General features: G+C 43.4%; 2 protein-coding genes and 1 long non-coding RNA gene across 7 annotated transcripts in view; 2 read left to right on the top strand and 1 right to left on the bottom strand.

The window, feature by feature from the left end:
* The first annotated feature begins 148 nt into the window (after positions 1-148).
* Positions 149-13694, top strand: ATP5F1C (ATP synthase F1 subunit gamma). 3 transcript variants are annotated; one of them, XM_081557237.1, is made up of 10 exons: positions 149-244; positions 5135-5169; positions 5659-5790; positions 7844-8048; positions 8616-8759; positions 8880-8944; positions 9944-10099; positions 10491-10587; positions 12884-12920; positions 13555-13694. In XM_081557237.1, exons 1-9 carry the CDS (start codon positions 189-191, stop codon positions 12888-12890), a joined length of 897 nt encoding a protein of 298 aa, XP_081413363.1. In that variant the 5' UTR covers positions 149-188; the 3' UTR covers positions 12891-12920; positions 13555-13694. The 3 variants fall into 3 exon arrangements, with proteins under 3 accessions (XP_081413363.1, XP_081413364.1, XP_081413365.1); XM_081557238.1 differs by lacking the exon at positions 12884-12920; XM_081557239.1 differs by lacking the exons at positions 12884-12920; positions 13555-13694 and having other exon boundaries at positions 10491-10591.
* On the bottom strand, positions 9201-20081 carry LOC145532375 (uncharacterized). Its single transcript, XR_014073177.1, has 5 exons — positions 20052-20081; positions 19423-19563; positions 15853-15962; positions 13199-13318; positions 9201-10235 (listed from the first exon to the last, which is right to left on the bottom strand). It is a non-coding gene; the product is annotated as an uncharacterized LOC145532375 (long non-coding RNA).
* A 132-nt stretch (positions 20082-20213) lies between these two features.
* TAF3 (TATA-box binding protein associated factor 3) overlaps positions 20214-21051 on the top strand; it is a 118654-nt gene continuing 117816 nt past the window's right edge. For all 3 annotated transcript variants that reach the window (XM_081557234.1, XM_081557229.1, XM_081557230.1), the window contains exon 1: positions 20214-20585. Coding sequence is in view for 2 of the 3 variants with exons in the window: in XM_081557229.1 (XP_081413355.1) it covers positions 20420-20585 (166 nt within the window). In the remaining variant the exon portion in view is untranslated. The remainder of the gene's footprint in view (positions 20586-21051) is intronic.

A 21051-nucleotide genomic window follows, 5' to 3' on the forward strand; every position in this document is an offset into this window, starting at 1 on the left:
CCACCCGCCAGTCGGAAGAAGGTGGGGCGTCGGGAGGCCGAGCCCCGGACACTCGCGAGGCTTCCCTCGGTCCGGCGGGAAGAGGCGAGACTCAGGGAGACAGCGGGGTAGGCGGGGGCGGGTTCCGCAGTTTCCGCGCACGCGCGGTGAGGCCTGTCTGACCGACCTTCAGCACGGCCGGCGCCACCATGTTTTCTCGGGCGGGCGTCGCTGGCCTCTCGGCCTGGACCGTGCAGCCACAATGGTAATGGCAGGTCGCGGCGGGGACGAGAGGGTTGCGAGGAATGGGAGAGCACGGGTAGGGGAAGCGAGAGGGGAGGCGAGTGGGACGGAACCGGGGTCTCAGGGCTGGCCAGGCCCCGGTCCCGCAGAGGCCCGGGCAACCCGGCTGCAAGAGGCGCTCAGAACCGAGAAGGCGCGCGAGGGGCAGCGGAGACGGCGAGGTGGCGCCTTGTCTCCTGAGACGGGCTGGAGCGGGGTGAGGGCTGAGAGGCATAGTCGTCAGGGACCTCAGTAGTAGACCTTGGGCCCAGTCAATTGCAGAACGGCCTTGGATCCCCTCAGCGACTAATTAGACGCTTCGGAAGCCTCTTCTGCTCGCCAGGCGACGGGCCTCGGGGAGGCCTTTGGAGGGCGGGGACTGGGGAGGGCCCCAGGGAAGGTCCAGCGGAAGGTTAAGGTGTGCTTTTGTCCTTGACGCCGTTTGAAACGCTGCGGTGCAGAGGGCAGTGACTCCTAACCCGCGCTGAGCACCGATTCTGCAGCAGGCGCCTTGCTGGGCACTGGTGAATGAAATAAATGCCCTCGTGGGCTGCAAAAGGGCCTTTAAAAATATTAAGGCGAGGAAGGGAAAGATACCTTCACTATCTCGAAACCGTTGTACTGAAACAGTAACCCTGCAAGGTCATGACATCATCATAAGCCCCGAGGAGGAGGAGATAGACGGACATAGACGGGCTTGTAAGCGTCATCGGTTCATACAAGTTTTAGGGATTTTAATAAACATTGGTTTCTCCTCTACCCCCAGAAAAAGACATGTTAGAAGGCCTGGCAATAGGCAGATAAACGTTGGTTTGAGATGGTGCTCTGTAGTAGGATGAAATGTTTTGACGCTAGACAGTTTGGAACGATTGCAGATAGGGTGCTAAGGGGATTGTTAGCTGTCGGCTGTGTGTTTTAGCAATTATTTGGGTTTACAGTATAGGAGAATTCTAAGAAGCCACAGCACTAGATGTGTGTATCCTAATTTATGAGAAGAGACTAATGCATTAATTAAAATAGGTATGTTTTCATTAAGCAAATAATCGATAAAAGATTTTCAGGGTAATGAAGTAATAAGTTTGATGTGAAAAACCTACACACAGATGTTAGTGGATTTGCTGTGGAAGTCAAATTTTCTTTCCCCTAATGTTGAAAAGAGTGTTCATGGGGATTAAGAAGTCACCTTAGTTGGAATCTCACGCATAGGTTGTCCCATTTCTTCATCACTCAGCACACATTTGTTGGGTGCTTGCCCAGCACCAAGTTGACACTGGGCAAAGTGCTAAGATGTGAAGAACAAACAGACATGGTCCTGATGAAGTTTGTAGGACAGTGTGTCTGACACGCAGCAGTGGTCTGCAAATGTCAACTCTCCTTGCTTCCCTCCTTCCTTCCCTCCCATCTTGCTGTGCATGAATGTAACCTGTAAATATTTTTAGAACTTTTAAGTCAGCCAAGTTGATCTTTTAAAAATGGACAGTTTCTGAAATGAGTACAAAATATTTTACGTTAAACTGTACAAAATCACTTTAAAAACCTGTAAGATCATGTGAGGATCCTTTAGTAAAGAATCATTTGAGTGTCCTCTCTGTCTGAGATGGAGAAGGAAATGGCAGCCCACTCCAGTACTCTTGCCTGGAAAATCCCATGGACGGAGGAGCCTACTGGTAGGTCCATGGGGTCGCAAAGAGTCAGAAAGGACTGAGCGACTTCACTTTCATTTTCTGTCTAAGATAACTACTGTGGGGGGCAGGGAGCTTAAACTGAAACCTTAGTCAGCAAATACATGTGGCAGTCCTGAACTTCATCAAATTGGTAGGTTATGAATATTCATCAGACATCAGTGTCCCACCTTAGAGAGCAGACTGTGTCCTCTTCCTTTTTTTGGTTGGACATATTCCATCACTCTGGGTGCCTGGTGTCTATTTCTTAGTCACTGTAATCGCCTTTTGAATTCAGCAATTAAAGCTGTCTTAATGTTTCATACTCCACAGAATTAATCTGAAAAGGAAGTACACCTTTGCCTTTATAGAACCAGGAAGAGGCATGTCCTTGGTTCTGTTTTGGTTAATGTGCAGTTTGTCATTGTTCCAGAGACATTAGCATACTAGTATTAACTGAATGGTGAGTTAAAATTATTTTAATTGTTTAGGGTGTCAGTAAAATACCAACTAAATTTTTGAAAATTAAACCTTTTCTAAAAAGCTCATTTAAGAAAATGGAAATAAGAAATTTGGTGGGGAGGGAGTCTCTGATTTTTTTGTGTCAGAGGGAAAATACATTTCTATTTCTCAGTGTTCCACATTCTCTAAGATGGAAGTATTTTATAATAGGAAACCAGTGGCCATAAGTGGAAATGTAGATGCTGAAAAGGAAGGGAGATGGTGTTTCAGGGGAGAGAAGGCAGGCCTTCATCTGAAACTGAGATAGCAGATATTTACTTTTAAATGTAAAAAACATGAGGCAGCAGTGTGTAGTATACCAGATGGACTGGTGCCAAACTGCCCGGGCTTGAATCTTGACTACCCTCCGGTTTGAATCCTGGCTCCCTCACTGTGTGTCGCTGTGCAGGTTACTCAGTGTCTCTTGGATTGGTGTGAGGATTAAATGAGTCAGTATTTGTAAAGAAGTGAGGGTAATGGGAGAAATGCTTGTGGGGACCCAGATGTATCCACTGAAAAATGAATTTATACATACATGTTCTATCTATATAAACTGTAACATGAGAAGGTAGACGCCTAACGAGGATGGATTGTGGGTGGTAGTAAAGTTCTGGAAGTCATTTGGTGGAGAGCCGGGGGTTGGACTTTCACCCCGGCATTCAGTATTCAAATTGCAGATACTTCATAATTTTCTTTTCCTCAGGAATTAGTGGATGCTGCTTCTTCCTTAATTTTTATGTTAGTCAGCATTATACACTCCTTAAAATTCTTCCAGGCTATCTACAGTGACTCTTGCAGACCCCATCCTGTGCTGGCTCCTTCAGTTTTTCTCAACACTGCCATGTGATCACAGTAGATCATGACAGTCCACTATCTGTGCAGTGTGCCCTCCATTGTACTGGATAAGTTTCTGGTTTCTTGGATAATATCCCGAGGATTTCTCAGGACATGATACAACTTTCTGGGACACACAGCTGATTCAGAACTTCCTTTATCTTCTTATTTACACAAACTAGATTCAGTAGAGCAAGCTCTCCCTAAAGAGAGCTCAGATCAGCTCTTTTTATTTTGTTTTTCTATTTTAATTTTTTTTTTTTTTTGGCATCAACCACCATGTCTGTTGATAGTTACAAATCTGTCTCTAATCTCAAAATACCTCATATTTTCCCCAGACCCGGAGCACATTTCCACCCGGTCCCATAGTATTTTGTACAATATCGAATTCAAAACTCATTATCATAAGTGAGAATCCCCCCTACCTAGCTTTTCTGTCTTGATTAAATGACAACATTGTCCACTCAGATCATTAAATTAGAAACCTTTGGGTCAGCTTGCTCTCAGATCTAGTGTTCCGTTGCTTTGCCAACCTCTCAGTCCAGGTTCTTGCCTTCTCTTGTCTGGAAACTGCAAGCAGCCGCCTCTGTGGCCTCTGTGTCATCAAGATTCAATATCATTTTGTGCTTTTCATTGCCATCTGAGGTACTTTACTGGACAACTAAAGTTTCATCATTTCCCCACTACCTATAAAATAATTTAAACTTACTAACCCAAGCCGTGTCTCCAGCTTCAAAACTACATACAGTTCCTTGGAATGCCCTAAGGCCCTCCTTTATGCACATACATAGATTCCTCAGTTCTCCCTTGGTGCTTTCCAGGCCAACAGGTACTTGATGGATTTAAGAGCTGAAAGATGATGTATGTTGGATAACATGTTGTCTTCACCAGTAAGGGGAGGATCCTCTCATATTTATCTTTAACTGTTACTATTTTTGACTTTTATGTGTTAGTGCTTTAAAGACTAGAAATATATTTAATTTAAAATTTATATAAATCTTAAAGTTTGCATGAATCTTGTTTATGAGATAATAGTGTGCTTCTTGTGGTCAGAGACCAAGTCCTGGAGCAGAGTATCTGCTCCATAAAAGCTCACTAGATTGAGTTGGAACAGTTAGGAATTGATTTAAATTCTACTTTGACACATGTGGTCATGTTAGAATGCATGATTGACCCTGAAGTGTTATGTTATTTATCGGTGAAATGAGGAAGTCAGGAACTTGCTTGAGAACTGAGCAATCTTTTTTAGAAGTGGCTGACCTTGAGTTTAAGAATAACTGGATAGCCTCAGAGAAGGCAATGGCACCCCACTCCAGTACTCTTGCCTGGAAAATCCCATGGATGGAGGAGCCTGGTAGGCTACAGTCCATGGGGTCGCTAAGAGTCGGACGACTGAGCGACTTCACTTTCACTTTTCCCTTTCATGCACTGGAGAAGGAAACGGCAACCCACTCCAGTATTCTTGCCTGGAGAATCCCAGGGACAGCAGAGCCTGGTGGGCTGCCGTCTATAGGGTCACACAGAGTCGGACACGACTGAAGTGACTTAGCAGCAGCAGCAGGATAGCCTGACAAGGGGAAGGACTTGTCTGTCATGGAAACAATATAGGCTAAGACACAGAGTCGGAAATAGAGCCTGTGTGAATACCATGTGACCTCAGTGGAAGCTTTATGTTAGGGCAGCTAGAATGAGACCTTTGAAACAGGGCTTGGTATCCGTATTAGGGGACTTATATATATTCATATATATTCAGAGTCTTATATTTGATAGATTGTTTCTTTATGGGCTACTCTTAAGTTCATAGATTAACTTTAGAAGTTTCTGGAGCTTTTTTCCCAAAAAACTAAAAAAAAAATTTTTGCCATCTTTATTTTCAGGATCCAAGTTCGAAATATGGCGACTCTGAAAGACAGTAAGTACTTTATCTCAATATGTGAATTAAGAAAAACTAAATTTTGACAAAAATACTTTTGAAAGTGTGCTGCTTTAGCCCGTTTGCGTATTTGGTTAAAATGGACAGTGAATCTGTCCTGTGTCCGTGGTACTGAAAGAAACCACTGTGAGGGGACACATGGTTGTGCTTCTGTTGTCTGTAGGATGATGATAATTAGAAAAAACTGTACTCTGTGTGTTGTATAAAATGTTGTGGAACTTGTCTTTGGTTGAAAGCCATTTTCAATACCACTTAATGTTTTACATGCATAATTTACTGTTACATTGTTGTTTTTCCTTGCTGTCCAGATAGTGCAAGGTCTGACTTACTGGTACTCTAATATTAACCCTAGTTTGGCAGATGGTCTAACTGCTAGTTATTCTACCTTGCAGTTTAGGGAAGTATTTCGATAAATTCACAAATGAAATCATAACTCCTTTATCTTAACATAGCACTTCTGTTTTTCAGTTACCAGGCGACTAAAATCAATCAAAAACATCCAGAAAATTACCAAGTCTATGAAAATGGTAGCAGCAGCGAAATACGCCCGAGCTGAGAGGGAGCTGAAACCGGCCCGAGTGTATGGAGTGGGGTCCTTGGGTAAGAGGGGCATGCAGTCAGATTACAAAGGCCTTTTAAGCTAGAGATCGCTGTCCTGAGCACTTACAGGCACTCATCTGTCATGGCAGCCCTGTGCAGGTGGGCACTGTTGGAGCCCCCGCTTTGCAGAGGTGAAAACCCAAGTCCAGTACAGTTGTAACTTCACCTGCGTGGCTTGGCATCCAAGCTTGTCTCTCAATTCATCCCTGTATGTGTTCACTTCCCTTTTAAAGTACTCTGAAAGATTGTTCCTAGATTATTAAATATGCCCTCAAAAGAACTTGAGGTTTAGTGCATCAGACTCAGATGCTTGATTTTATCCTGTTACGATGTTATGTGATCTTTTAGGACTGCAGGGTGGGGTGGGGGTACCCTGCAGTGGAAGTTGACTGAGCAGTCATGGGTATGACTGAGTACATGGACAGAGTATTGAAAGATCAGCTGTAAAGGAGGAAAAAAGATATATCTGTATTATCTGTGTATTAATTTATGTTAGATAGAAATTACTTTGTGCAGTAGTTTTCTTGTGTTCATATTTCTTGAGCATGCATTCATACTGCTAACGAAGATTTTGTGTGAGAAAATGATAGTGCACCATGCTTCAGTTGAAATGACCCCTCGCTTTGAAAATGCCATGTCGGGACCTCCCTGGCAGTCGGGTGGTTAAGACGTCACCTTCCAGTGCGAGGGGTGCATGTTCGATCCCTGGGCAGGGAGCTTAGATCCCACGTGCCTCATGGCCAAGAAACCAAAATATTGGACAGAAATAGTATTGCAACAAAATCAATAAAGACTTGTTAAAAAATAAAAATACTGTATTTAGTTTCACTTAGCAAGTATAGCAGAGACTTGTTCCATTAGGTTTTAGCCATCTTTAACAACGCCAGCCGTTTGCTCTTATGAGTCCTGTTCTCTGCCCAGCTTAATGAAGAAATTGACTTGGATATCTCATTAGTATATTTGTAGTATAATATTAAAATTTCAAGTCAAGGCTGCCAGTCAACTTCTAAGTCCTTCAAACTGAAAAAATACTAACTGCTGGATATTAAATGGCTAATCTTTAAAATATTTAAGAACTTTAAATAGGAATTTTATTTTTTATGCTGTACAATATAAAACATAAAAAGAGACTTAAAAGGAATATTCTATTCACTTCCCTGAACTTTGGAGTTGAGTATGTACCTTTCTCCGCCTTTTATGGAGGGTCCTCAGGTTTTGAAATTTGAGAGTCCCTGCTCTAACTGGAGAAGGGTAATAGCAGGAATTTCATTGAAGTGAGGGAATGCGGCAGCCATGAGGATGCAGTTTGCAACTAGAGAGTATAGCTGCTGAAACCATCCTCTGTGCACCCGAGACATGCTTCCCATGAGCTCCTCCTGACAGGTGGGGTGCTCAGGCCGTGTGTTCTGTGGAGACCTGGGGCTCCTTGGCAACCTTGCTGAGCTTTCCCTCAACTGCTCTGCAGTCCAGGAAGCTGCCTCCTCACCTTTCTTCCCACTGGTCAGACAGGCATCACGATGTGATGGCTCTTCTGACCTTCTCCTGTGTCTTCTCTCAGGCATTTTCCCAGTAAAATCCATGAGTGTATTGAACACTATTTGAATCTCTCTTGGCTTCTGCTGCTTCGAAGACCAGACCAACAGTGAGGCTGTTAAAAGGAACACCCAAAATAAAATGGCATCCATTATTTTAATGTCAGTAGTGTTCATAAAAGCTTGCTGTGCAGATTATATGAACAGTTCAGTAAATATTTTCTTTCTGCTTTCTTGGTTGTACTCTGAAGATTTTAATTATTTAAAAATTTGGTAAGTCTAGATAAGTTGTCACCTCTCTAAGTCTGGCCTCTTTACAAGCTCTTTGTACTAGTGATTTCTTTTAGTCAGAACTTAAGATAACTTGGTGTTTAGGGACCTCTTAACATAAATTTAGACCTTCATGGTTTTCAGCCTCTTTGTAAATAAGTGCAAAGATACTTGATAAGTTAAGGCATCATTTTGTAAATTAGGGGTTATTGCTGTATTTAGTGTAATTACACCTTTTTTTTTTTTTTTAGCTCTGTATGAAAAGGCTGAAATTAAGACTCCTGAAGACAAGAAGAAGCACCTCATTATCGGTGTGTCCTCAGACCGAGGGCTCTGTGGTGCTATTCACTCCTCGGTTGCTAAACAGATAAAAAGTGAGGCGGCCAACCTTGCAGCAGCCGGGAAAGAAGTTAAGATTATTGGAGTTGGTGATAAAATCAGGAGTATACTTCACAGGTAATATAAATATATATTGTTTATTTAGAAGGCTGCAGGCATGAGTGAAGGGCAGTTTCTTTGATAGTTTATTTAAGCAAGGTGTCTTTCTGGTTTCTATTTTATACACAACAGAGAAAAGCTTTGTTTTGTTTCGAGTTTTGTTCCAGGATGTCTTAAAATGTGTAGATTTCCCTTGTTTTTTACTTGTCATTTGCTTCTCTTTCTTCCAAACCATAAATGGAATACAATAGGAGTGTCAGTAGCTAAGGGCTTTTTTGTTTTAATGAGGACTCTGAGGAGTTGTCATGGCCTGGAAATGCCAGAAATGAATGACAGTTGATTAGAATTGGCAGGAGAGGAGTAAAGGCAGAGAGAGATGTAAGGCAAGAAAGGCTGATTGTGAGTCTTCAGTTCTGGGCAGGCGCTGAAGGACAGGTAATTATAATAAGGTAGGGGGCACCTTAATTCAGTGAACACCATGTTCTCCACTCAAAAATCACTGAATTCATAGAGTATTTTTCCCTTGTTCCCTGTGCATAAGTATTCCGCTCAGCTGTTACATGTGGTCTCTTCGTTTTCTCATAGGACTCATTCTGACCAGTTTCTGGTGACATTCAAAGAAGTGGGGAGGAGACCCCCTACCTTTGGGGATGCATCGGTCATTGCCCTTGAGCTGTTAAATTCTGGATATGAATTTGATGAAGGATCTATCATCTTTAACCGATTCAGGCAAGAAAAATGTTGAAATACAAGCTTTTTTATGTTCAGATTTTTTTCAATTAAGTAAATGTCTCCTTAATAGTGTAAAATTATAATTTTGGAATTTACATTTGTTTTTGCCATTTCTAGGTCTGTCATCTCCTACAAGACAGAAGAAAAGCCCATCTTCTCCCTTGACACCATTTCAAGTGCTGGTAAGTGTATTTTGTGTGACTAGTATTTTTCCTATGAAATGAGAGATTTGCAGATTGAGGAAAACAGTATTTGTCAGAGTGGCTTTTTTTCAGCAGTAACAAAAATGTTGAGCTGTTTCTATCACCCATCTATTAGCAGCTTCCATGAAACCATAAAACATTCATTGTATAAATAAATATCCATTGGGGGCCGACCTTATATATGAAAGCCATCATTGCTCAGTGAAGCATTGTGGAAATAATACTCGGGAACCAATTTCATTTTCCCCTCCTACATATTATATTTCTTGTATTCTAAGAGGTACACTTTTTACTGTCTCTAAAATTGAGGTGCTTCTGCCAGTCAGTGGCACATCATTTTTAATTGGCTGTGTTACTTTATTTCTTCATGGTATATAAAATAGGAGTTACATGATCCTCTGCATCTTAAGTCAACGAACTGCAGCCCTGTCTCACTTTACCCTAATGGAGACTTTTTGAATGTGCTGCTAAATTTCTGCTGCCTCATTGCTGAAATGCAAAGCAGCCTCTAACTCTTCGACTCGTATTCTCAGAAAAACTTTCCCCCCTCATTGTCCTGACACTGTCAGATTTCTCCAATAACCACATGGTTGAGTTGGGATTTTTATATCACACTATACAAGTCTCATTTCTGTCCTTAATTTCTTTATTGAAAAACACGGTCCCTGACTGTCTGATGGCTTAGTCCAGGGCACTCTGCTAGATACTCTCCAGAGGCTTTATACCCTTGAAATGTAGGGCTGTTACTTTAAATGTCGGCCTCTTGGGTTTTATGAATTTAAGCATTTGAAGTAGAATACCAAGTGCTTTGTTTACACATCACGTTTCACTGAAAATCTGCTATAATCTATACTATGGAAATAGATGAAGCTTTTAGAACTGTGTCTTTTAACCAGTCTCACATTGACTTTTCTGTGATTATAAAGGATTTTTGCACCAGGAAGTTTCTTGATTAAATCAGTCTTTGCATTTCAACAGAGAGCATGAGTATCTACGATGACATTGATGCTGATGTGCTGCGGAATTACCAAGAATACAACCTGGCCAACATCATCTACTACTCCCTGAAGGAATCCACCACGAGTGAGCAGAGCGCCAGGATGACGGCCATGGACAACGCCAGCAAGAATGCTTGTAAGCGCCCAGCACAGTTCTGAGGGCGTTCCTTTGGTGAGGCTGTGTGGAGGCCCTCCCTCATATCAAAAGGTGTTAGCAATTCTGGAAGAGGAGCAGGAGAGCTGGGGTCTGGTCCTGGCCTCTGCCACTGATCCTGTAAGGATGGAAAAATTATATTCTTCACCTTAAAGGAAGTAATGTCTTATTTGGTAGGAAGTAAGTGTGCAAGTACTTTAATTCTTTGGAAGATACAAAAAAAAATCTCCATAACATTTTTCAAGAGGCCAGTTCTAGTAACTCAAAGGAGACAGAATCTTATTTTTGAATTAAACCTCATGAATGAGTTAGTGAGCAAGGTATTCTTTTCTGTTTTTAGATCTTGTTGTCTAATCTTCTGTTTTGTTTGTAGCCGAAATGATTGACAAATTGACTCTGACATTCAATCGCACCCGCCAAGCTGTCATCACCAAAGAGCTGATAGAAATCATCTCTGGTGCTGCGGCTCTGTAAGTAACTGAGCGTTGCCTTCAGCATTCTTGTCTCATAGTACCTGCTCATTTATCCTTGGCACGTTTATGTCCCCTTCTCCCCTCCCATTTTTTGGTCTGTTACAGAAAAGATCCATGGCTTAATCTTGTTTCCTTAATCTTAGAATATAAAGATTTGATGAAAATGAGATCTCTAGAGTATTTTATTGTTTCAGCTGAAACATTCAGGCTTAGTTTATGAGTTACTGGTTTTCAGTTTGGTTTTATATAAATCTGTAAGTTATTGAATGGTGGTAGGGTCAGGAAGTTTTAAACTAAGTTTTCTGTATCAGTACTGTCCTTTGATAGTTCTTAAAATACCGCTTTCCTCAAGAAAATGTCTTGGTTGTTTAGCTAGATATGTTAATGTTTGTAACCAGGGTTACAGTAATGGGAAATCTATAAAAAATGATTACACTGAACACCCATTACATGCCTCATACAGTGCTGAAGGATGGGATCCTTTGTCCCAAGGCGTTTACATCCTAATAGGATAAGAAAACATGTAGACAATTGTGCCAAAGGATAAAAAGTGTAGTAAGTTATCTTTGACTCATTCTCTCTCACCTCCTGCTAGTTGGTCACCAAGTTCTCTAAGTCTTACCTTCTTCTAAATATCCCTTGACTCTCTTCCCTTTATGCCCTCTGAATGCATCTTTGTCATTTCTCTCCCAAAGTAGAAAATATATTTTTTAAGTGGCACATGCTTTTTCCTGAAATGTCATTCTTTTTTTCCCCTGCACCCTTAATCCTCCACCTGACTGACTTCTGTTTGTCCTTCATAACGGAGCTAGAGGACTCCTTTCCCCCAGAAAACCCTCCTTTGTGGTGTGAGTGGGGCTATTTCCTGTGTTCCCCTCCATCACAGCGCTTACACCATTTTATTAGGAACTGCCCTTAGGTTTTTGTGTACTGTGGCTTGAGAGGGGCTGTGTCTCATTCACTTTTGTAGCTTCATTACCTGGCATGCACTTCCTCAGTAAATATTTGTAGAGTGAATGAATGATGTTCCATGAATGTATTAAGAACTGGAATTTTAGAAGAGACAGAAATAATACTTTGCTGAATATATGAAAATGTGGGTCCAGGTTTAAGACTGGGGGAAAGGTTCATTGCTAAGGTGACACACAAGTTGGTCCTTTTTGTCTCTGGAGGATGGAAATGGGCAGGATTCGAGAAACACACGTAAACTGGTTGAGACCATTTTGTCAGTGTTGGTTGGATCCATCAGCTTGGCTGTCCTAAACAGCCTTCCTTCTGTTATTTTGCTTTCAAGCCTGAGTTTAAGCCATCTGTCCTCCTGGTCACTACTGCTCTGTTAGCATCAGAGTCCAGGCAGTGATGAGTGGTCCTGCCACTTACCAGTTTGATAGACATGGTTAAGATGCTCTCCCTGCGACACAGCTGTTTTCTATGACATGGGAGCTAGTATGGGGTTAAGCAGGTATATTACTCATGTCCTCCTTGCTGTACATTGTACTGCTTCTCTGGTGGTGAGTATGCTGAGGCCAGAGGGAAAGAACTGCACTCGGAAGGTCTGGGGGCTGTGAGATGCAGAGAGCCAGGGGAAAGGGGAATGGATGCTCAGAATAAATGGAGGCTACAGCCTCTACAGAGTGGAGGACCCAGCTTTTGATTAGGAATGTGGGGACCTGACTGAAAGTAGCAAATGCAGAGAAGTGAGAAGGAGATTGGGACATGAAGAGAATTTTAATAACAGTTCAAATAACTGGAAATTGACTGTTCAGTTTTCACTTTCTAGAAAGGCAGGCTAAATCCTTTATTAAAGGTTAGCTGTGCTAACCTTAATCCTCATGATGGATTATTTATATGAAATGAACTTGCATGCTCTGTAACCTGTCAGCTCTTCTGCTTAAAGACTAGTATTTAATACAAACACATTTGGCTATTTGGTAATAAAAGGCATGAGTAAACTGTATTTGAGGTGCCAAGTGTTAGTTGCTAGCTTAAATTAAATATATATATTATATACTATTTTTAGCAAAGTTTTGGTTTACAGTATGCTTTCATAGTCCTGCCTGCTTGCATGAACATGGTTTTATTACTTTAACCAGATTCAGGTCTGTAATGTTTCCTAACAATTAGTGACTCTGTTTCAAGAGACTCTTTTGGTAAGCATTTATGTGATATACTCAAGGTAGTGAATGAGGAAATGGGCTTTTCTAGTTGGAAATTGTACATGATTAACCAGCATGGATTGCTTCCTGACCTGCTTGTCTTCTGTTTGTGTTTTTCTTCTAATATAATAACCCAGGAACTAATGAAAATCAAGTTTCATCCCCAGACAAGAGGTAAAGTGGTAATATTTCATACAATCCCCCCTATCCCATCAGAAAAGAAACCCAATCAGAGAGAATTGAAACTAATTCAGCAACAGGGAAACTGATTTCTTGGGAGATGAGACTGGCTGGCCATTAGAACAGCAGCCAGCTCGTGGGAGCACGTGGCTGATGCTAGGGGTCTTTTTTTTCCATCTTAAATATATGAAATAAACTACAAGGATAAAGAATCAGCATTCCTTTGCAGTACTAAAAACAGGCTGGTGAAGAACAGTGGTTCTCAGACTTACTGGTCTCAGAACCCCTGGATGTCTGACTCCACAGAAGACAGCTCAGTCCTCTCCATTTCTCTATTCATCCTGTTCTAACATTGCACATCATGTAGGTTCTGGAAAACTCCACCGTGTACTCTTGAGAATGAAAATAAAACAGGCGAGCAGCATTGTTATAGAAATTAGTTTTGCCCTCACAGACCTCATGAAAGGGTCCCTAGACCAAAACTTGAGAACCACTAGTGTAGAGTAACAGTTTATTATGTAAAGTCAGTTCTTCAAGTCCCACTTTAGATACATATTATCTCTTGACATGTTTAATCCCCCCCCCAAAGTTGTTTGATTTTTATTTGTTGTATACTTTTATTTTTCAGGTAAAGAAGAATTCAGCAAGCTGATTTTGTTTTTAGCTTACTGCTGTCCTTGTCAGAAGAATTTGTTGGTCCATTGTTCAGATTACTAAAGACAGCAAGATATTTGTAAATTATCTTACAATAAAGGACTCAACATAAAATCACTTTTTTATTATTATTATATAAGAACCATTTTCAAAATGAGATCTTAAAACACTTCAAAATATTAACATACTTGTATTAAAATTTCTTAGTAAGAAGCTAGTTGAAGAGGCTCTTGTGATATTTTGGTTTCCTAACAGCCATGGAAAGCCTGGCTTCTGAGGGGTCAGTGGAAGGAAGAGGTGCCAGCCACACCTCCAACCCAGGCCTTCCTGCCTGTCACCCCCTGAGGACCGCCGGCACAAGGCAGCAGTGCCATGTCCGAGTCATTCACTGTTTCTTACATAGAGGGTGGGGAATTCCAGGGACATACTGACTCTAAATAAATGTTTAAATCTTTTCCAAGGACTGAGAAACATTTCAGTAGGATATTCGCTTCACATTCACATTTAGATAGCCATTAACTTTGGGCCCCTGAGCTATTCTACAGAACAAGCTGGCCCTGCCAAAATGTTGGGATTTTTTTCCTATTTAAGAGGATTTAGGGCTATACTCCCTGGGGTTGCAAAGAATCAGACATGACTGAGTGACTAACACTTTTGGGTTGTTTTTTTTTTAATTGCAAAAAATACAGGAATTATAAAAGACTACATAAAAAAATATACATAAAGCCCATCGTCAACACTTTAATGTATATTACTCTTTTAAAACCATTAAGAAGAAGGTTCCCAGAGGAAGATAAACTGAACAGAATCTCAGGTCTTTTTCTAGCTTTCCTGAAATGTTTTAAGAGACAGTTTGATTTCTGAGTTTTTGTGATACTTGTTTTCCTCTGAAAACTTAGGTCTCTACCTTTGTTGCTCTGAAATGTTGCCACGATGATTGTTAATAAGCATCTCTGGGCAAGTCTCTGCACATTTGGATGCATACTTCTGTGTACTTAATTGGAAGTCGGATGATCAATGACTCAGGCTGTGTGTTGGGTTGGCCAAAAAAGTTCATCTGGGTTTTTCCATAAGCTCTTAACATGGAGCATAAACTTTGGGGCAAATTGGGTTAGAATCCTAGTTCAGCCCTTACAAGCTCTGTGACCTTGGGTGAGTTAAATCTTTCAGTTTTATCATCTGTAAAATGATTAAAATAGGACTTACCTCATAGGGTTGTTATGAGGACTACATGAATCAATATTTGCAAAATACTTAGAATCTGCCGTGGGATGAGTGCTGTAGTTGTTTAAATGTTACCTGATACACTTACGTGATCATCGTGTTTACTGATACTCTGTGTGTTAGCACTCTTAAATTCTGAAGATATGATGATAATAATTATACTCCTCTATAGGAGCTTATAGTCTGGAGCAGAGACAGATAATGAAAAAAAAAAGGCTTGGGTATAGTGAAAGTGTTTGTCGCTCAGTTATGTCCAACTCTGCAACCCCATGGACTGTAGCTTGCCAGGCTTCTCTGTCCATGGAATTCTCCAGGCAAGACTACTGGAGTGGGTTGCCATTCCCTTCTCCAGGGGATCTTCCCGACCTAGGAATCGAACCCAGGTCTCCTGCATTACATGCAGATTCTTTACCATCTGAGGCACCAGGTAAAAAAATCCCCCAATGAGGAGGACTTCCCTGGCGATCCAGGGGTTAAGACTACATGGTTCCACTGCAGGGGACCAGGGTTCCATCCTTGGTTGGGGAACTAAGATCCCACATGTCCTGTGGCAAAAAAAAAATTATTTAAAGATTGACAATCAGGCTTTATTAAAATTAATTATCAATACTGAGGGAAGACATTTGCAATACAAATAAAATTTGAATATATTGTGTATTTTTTTAAACATGCACAAATCAGACAAAACCCACTTTTTAAAAAGTGAGTTGAAAAAATTCAGTTTACAGTAACTTAGATGAATTTCCAGGGAATTATGGTGAGAATTCTGAAAGATTATATACTATATGATTGCACGTATATACCACTTTTTATATGACAATTTTAGAAATGGAGAATAGTGGTTGTCAGAGATTAGAGATAGGGGAGTAATAGGAAGGCTGGGATGGGTATTAAAGGGCAGTGAGGAAGATCCTTGTATTAGACAAAAAAGACTGTGGGACGTCCTATTAAGATAACTGTCCTGGACTTTGCAAAAAAGTAAATGTCATGAAAGACCAAATAAAAAACCAACAAGCAAAAGACAAACAACTGGTGGGATTAGCCTTACCAAGAGAGGAAAACGAATTTGCTGATGGTCCAGTGGTTAGGACTGCAGTGGCTTTCACTGCCCTGGAACTGGGTCTGATCCCTGGTTGGGACTGATTAACCTGTAAACCGCTTGGCATGACAGAAAAAAAGAAATGAACTAAGTGCAATGAATGAGTCTTGAATAGATCAGAGATTTAAAAAAATAAGCTATAAAGACATTTAGGAACAATGGTAAAATTTGAGTATTCACTTAAAATTGGGTCAGGTTACTGTATCAATCTTGTGTTTGTTGTATGTGATAGTTGGATGGTGGGGTAATGGAAGTTGAGATACACTTCAAGGATCCCCCTTCAGCTGGACTGAAGAAAGTATTCCCTTAGCTTCTGAGAATTCCAGCGGCACACAGCCCTCAGCTGTCAAACCTCATTGGAACTGCCTCAGCTGCAGACCACCTTGCCCTCCTGGGCAGCCCACACCCATGGCCTGATCACCGTGGGAGTAAAGCCATGCCCCCTTGCCTGAGCTCAGGACAGTTTTAAAGCTCTCTGTGGGGTTTGCTGAGGTCTTTCCTGAGGATGGGCTGCAGCTCAGCATCTCCCTCTCCAGCTGGACTCCTTCCCTTCATGCCGGCAGTGATCTCAAGAGCACCCCTACGCTAGTCTCCATCTCAGACCCTGCTTCTGAGATCTGTCTCAGAACATACCTTGGGGGTGGGAGTGGTGGGGGGGGCAGGTCTGACTTGGGACCGTGCTCACAGGAAGGGTTTGAGGGAGCAGATACTACGACAGGACTTGGGAGCTGGCTCAGCCCCTCGGCCACCACAAAGACTGCCTTGGGAGTGGTAGATGGAACACAAAGAGCCCCAGGCATGAGGCGGATCCTGAACATGCAAGTTGGTACAACCCCCACGCTAGTTCCCTGGCTTCTGGGTAAGAACTATGGCAGTGGGAAGGCAGAGGACAAATTTTTCAGACTGGTTAAACTGATGGAACAGGGCTTCCCTGATAGCTCAGTTGGTAAAGAATCTGCCTGCAATGCAGGAGACTCTAGTTTGATTCCTGGGTCAGGAAGATCTGCTGGAGAAGGGATAGACTACCTACTCCAGTATTCTTGGGCTTCCCTTGTGGTTCAGCTGGTAAGGAATCAGGCTGCAATGCGGGAGACCTGGGTTTGATCCCTGGGTTGGGAAGATCCCCTGGAGAAGGGAAAGGCTACCCACTCCAGTATTCTGGCCTGGAGAATTCCATGGACTGTATAGTCCATGGGGTTGCAAAGAGTCAGACATGACTGAATGACTTTCACTTCCACTGGGGATCGGGGGAGGCAGAAGTCAGTGGTACACTTAAAGACTTAAAGAAGTTGGTGTGTGTGCACACTCAGTCATCAGTAGCTCAGCTGTGTCCAACTCTGCCATCCCTCAGACAGTAGTAGCCTGCTAGGCTCCTCTGTCCATGGCATTTCCTAGGCAAGAATACAGAAGTGCGTTGCCATTTCCTTCTCCAGGAAGGAAATTTAATCCCAACCCAGGGATTGAATCTGTGTCCCTTGCGTCTCCTGTATTGGCAGGTGGGTTCTTTACCACTGAGCCACCTGGGAAGCCCAGGGGTTGGGGGAGGGGCAAAACAGGGGAAAGGGATTCAGGGGGACAAACTACCAAGTATGAAATAAAACACAGAGATGTAATACAAAGTACAGAGAATGCAGCCAATATTTTACAAGAACTGACGCCCAACGTGATGGTGTTGTAAGGTGAGGACTTTGGGAAGGTCAGGAGAGTGTAGCCCTCTTTAATGAGATTAACGCTGTAATAAAAGACATCCAACAGAGCTCCCCGGCTCCTCCCGCCTTGTGAGGATACAACCTAAGAATTCTGTGCCCCAGGAGAGGGCCCTCACCCAACCATGCTGCACCCTGATCTCAGACTTCCAGCCTCCAGCACTGTGAGAAATAAATGTTTGTTGATAAATGACACAATCTGAGTTACGGCAGCCAGAAGGGACTAATACAGTACAGACTATCTTAATGCACTGCCCACTCCCCTGAAGGACTGAAGGCTTCCATGTTCCCTGAAATTGTCCCATATCACATGCTCTCCTCAGGTAATGATTTGCTAAAATGGGAATATAAAGGTCCAGCCCCTTTGTTCCAACTCAGGACAGAGGTGAAGGGTCAATCCTGAGTTAGAGCTCCCTATGGGATTGCCTGAGGTCCTTCTGAAAAGTGCATTGGAAACCCTTTTCCTTGTACAGGTATAGACCCTAGGAACACTTGGTAAACCTGCAGGTCAATCTCCACCTCAGAACTGGAGAACTGAATCCATGAAACACAGTTATGGAGGGGAATGTCCTCTGGGGAGATACATGCTGGAGTATTTCCGGGTTAAATGTCAAGATGTTTGCAATTTATTTTCAAACTATTCTGAAAAAAAAAAAGTTTTATATGTGTGCATGTATGGATGTATATAGTAAATGTGGCAAACTATTTACAATTGGTGAATCTAGGTGATGTGTGTATCTGTGTTTGTACTTCGGTTTCAATGTTTCTGTAGGTTTGAAAATCTCCAAAATAAAAGATTAAGGGGTTAAAACACACAGACAGGTGATATAAAAGATGTAACAAGGAATTTCCAGAAGTATTAAAGGAACAGAAGAGAGTAGAGTGTCATGAGATCCACGAGTTTCAAAATTAAGATAGTGTTTGACATTATCAAATGGCTACAAAATGGTCAAGCAAGGATAGGACTGAAAAGTGTCCCAGAGATTTAGCATCCAGAAGGTCCTTGATAATCTTGGGGACAGAACTCAGTGGAGAAAAATAAAGGCACCCTGCCGCCTACTATATTGCTCATTGTCTGCAGGTTTTCATTTAGCAGCAGTATCATATTTTCCATTTTATTTGTTTTCTGGGACTTCAAAAAAATTGAATATTATGTTCAAAGTTCTGGAATGGTGCCTATAAGGAGAATGTAGTCATGGAGCAACTCACAATTTATTGCAAAGGCACACGAACTCAAATATTAAATGCACTGTGATAGGTCCAAGAACAGAGGAACACAGCATAGAGGAGGGGAGGGGAGGAAGGAACACTCCAGAAGCTTTTCGAAGAAAAAAGCAAAAACGGGTAAAGACTGAGTAGGTGAGTCAATACAGCCTGGCTTCCTATAGGCTGAATCTAGCTTAATTGTGGGATTAGTTTGGCTCGCAAATGTATTCCCAGGACTTCCCTGGCGTCATGTATAGTGAATAAGAATTTGCCTGCCAATGCAGAGAACAGGGGTTTGATCCCTGGTTCGGGAAGATTCCAGATGCCAAAAAGCAACTGAGCCCATGAGCCACAACTACTGAGCCCACTCTCTAGAGCCCTAGAGTCACAGCTACTGAAGCCGGTGCACCTAGAGCCTGTGCTCTGCAACAAGAGAAGCCACCTCAATGAGAAGCCCACACACCACAATCAAGACCCAGCTCAGCCAAATAAATAAATAGAATAAAAATTTTAAAAAAATGTATTCTCAATAGTTAAAAATATTGATCGAGCTACTGATCACAAAACCCTAATTTCCTGCAGCTCCTTAAAATCTGGTAGCCCTTACCTGGAGCGGGGAGAGACTCTAGGGCAGGCAACAGTTCTTCATACACCCAGCTTGATTTAAGGACTTTGACCCCCGTAGGCAACTGAGTCCTCTCTTCCTCTGACAGATCCTAGACGCTGGTGAAGGGCACACTGGCAAACTCTAGCCCACCAGCATGCCACCCGTTTTTGTAAATGAAATTTTATTGGAACCAGGGCTGCGATTAGAAAGAGGTGACCCGAGACAGGAAAGGGGCAGGGTAGTAGCTCGGATTTTTAAAATATTAGTAATTTTCATTACGTTTTCTGTTAGCCCCTTAAATTGTATCCGGTGGTCAGTGCCACACCAGGCCACACCTTACACCCCGCCCTATTGTGAAGGGTTTCGAATGACATGATTAACAGCTTGGACTTGATTTAATCTATACAATGGTAAACAGATCATTTTTTTTTTTCTTTAGCAGAGGCGGGATTAGATCCGCGACTGGCAGTTTCCACGCCCCTAAATCCCACCCTTGCACTCACAGCCTCTCGGGTTCTCACTTCTCTCTAACACCCACATCCTGGCTCCTTCTGCGGGCCCTGAACCCCTGACGGTGCCTTCCCGGGTCCCCTCTGAGCGAGTACCCCGAGGAGGCCCCAGACACCTGCCTCCTCTGGCGCATCCTTCACCTGCGCCCCGCGCCGCCGTTTCCTGCATCCTTCCAGGCCCGAGAGTCAACACCGGGACCATCGCTCTGCTACAACGGGGCGGAGCTTCCGCATCGGCCCGCTCCACACTCAGCTAGTACTGCCTCGCCCCGGCGACCATCCAGCGAGAGGCGGAGCGAGTCCAAAATGGCGGCTCTCAGGCTGGCGCGCTCCGTGCTGCTGAGGTTTTGAGGTGGTCGCCGGGGGTCGGGGGGGACCATTTCCCCGCCGCGGAGGCCCTGGAGGATGAATCGGGGGCCCTGCTAAGGCTAGGCGGCGGAGGTGGAAAGAAGTGGCGGCACGGCCTGCGGTGGAGTCCACGGAGCGGGATGTGCGAGAGTTACTCCAGGTCGTTGTTGAGGGTCTCGGTGGCGCAGATCTGCCAGGCGCTGGGCTGGGACTCGGTGCAACTGAGCGCCTGCCACCTTCTCACGGACGTGCTGCAGCGCTACCTGCAGCAGCTGGGACGGGGCTGCCACCGGTACTCGGAGCTGTGTGAGTACCGGGCTGGGTACGGGAGGCTGCCTGGCCGGTCACGAGTGACACCTCCGCGCTCCCCGGTGCTCTCCGGCCGTCCGGGAGGTGTTGGTCCTTCGCCCTCACCCCACGATCGGGTGTCCTCTCGGCCCCTGGCGCTCCTCCGCTCCCACTGCCCCTGGAAACTCGAGTCATCCCTCTGCTGCCTCTTCGCCAGCCGCTAACTTATCCCGCATGCAGGATCCCCGCTCCCAGCTCCACGCCCTCTGCCCTCCTCTCTGATCTGATGATCGGCCTTAATCATCGTCTCCTTTGGCAGCGTGCAGAACCCCCTCCAGAACGCCTTACAGCCTCTGTTAGTTTGGTCCTTTCCCTCCCCTTGCCCGCAAACTACTACAACTAGTTGTCACAGGCGCTCCGTCTACCGGCCGTTTCTTACAAGCCTGGCCGTTCTTCAGCTCCTGACAACATAAACTCGTTGACA

This window comes from Giraffa tippelskirchi, chromosome 13 (assembly GCF_054371585.1).
Source record: "Giraffa tippelskirchi isolate mGirTip1 chromosome 13, T2T-mGirTip1v1.2.pri, whole genome shotgun sequence".
Taxonomy (NCBI): domain Eukaryota; kingdom Metazoa; phylum Chordata; class Mammalia; order Artiodactyla; family Giraffidae; genus Giraffa; species Giraffa tippelskirchi.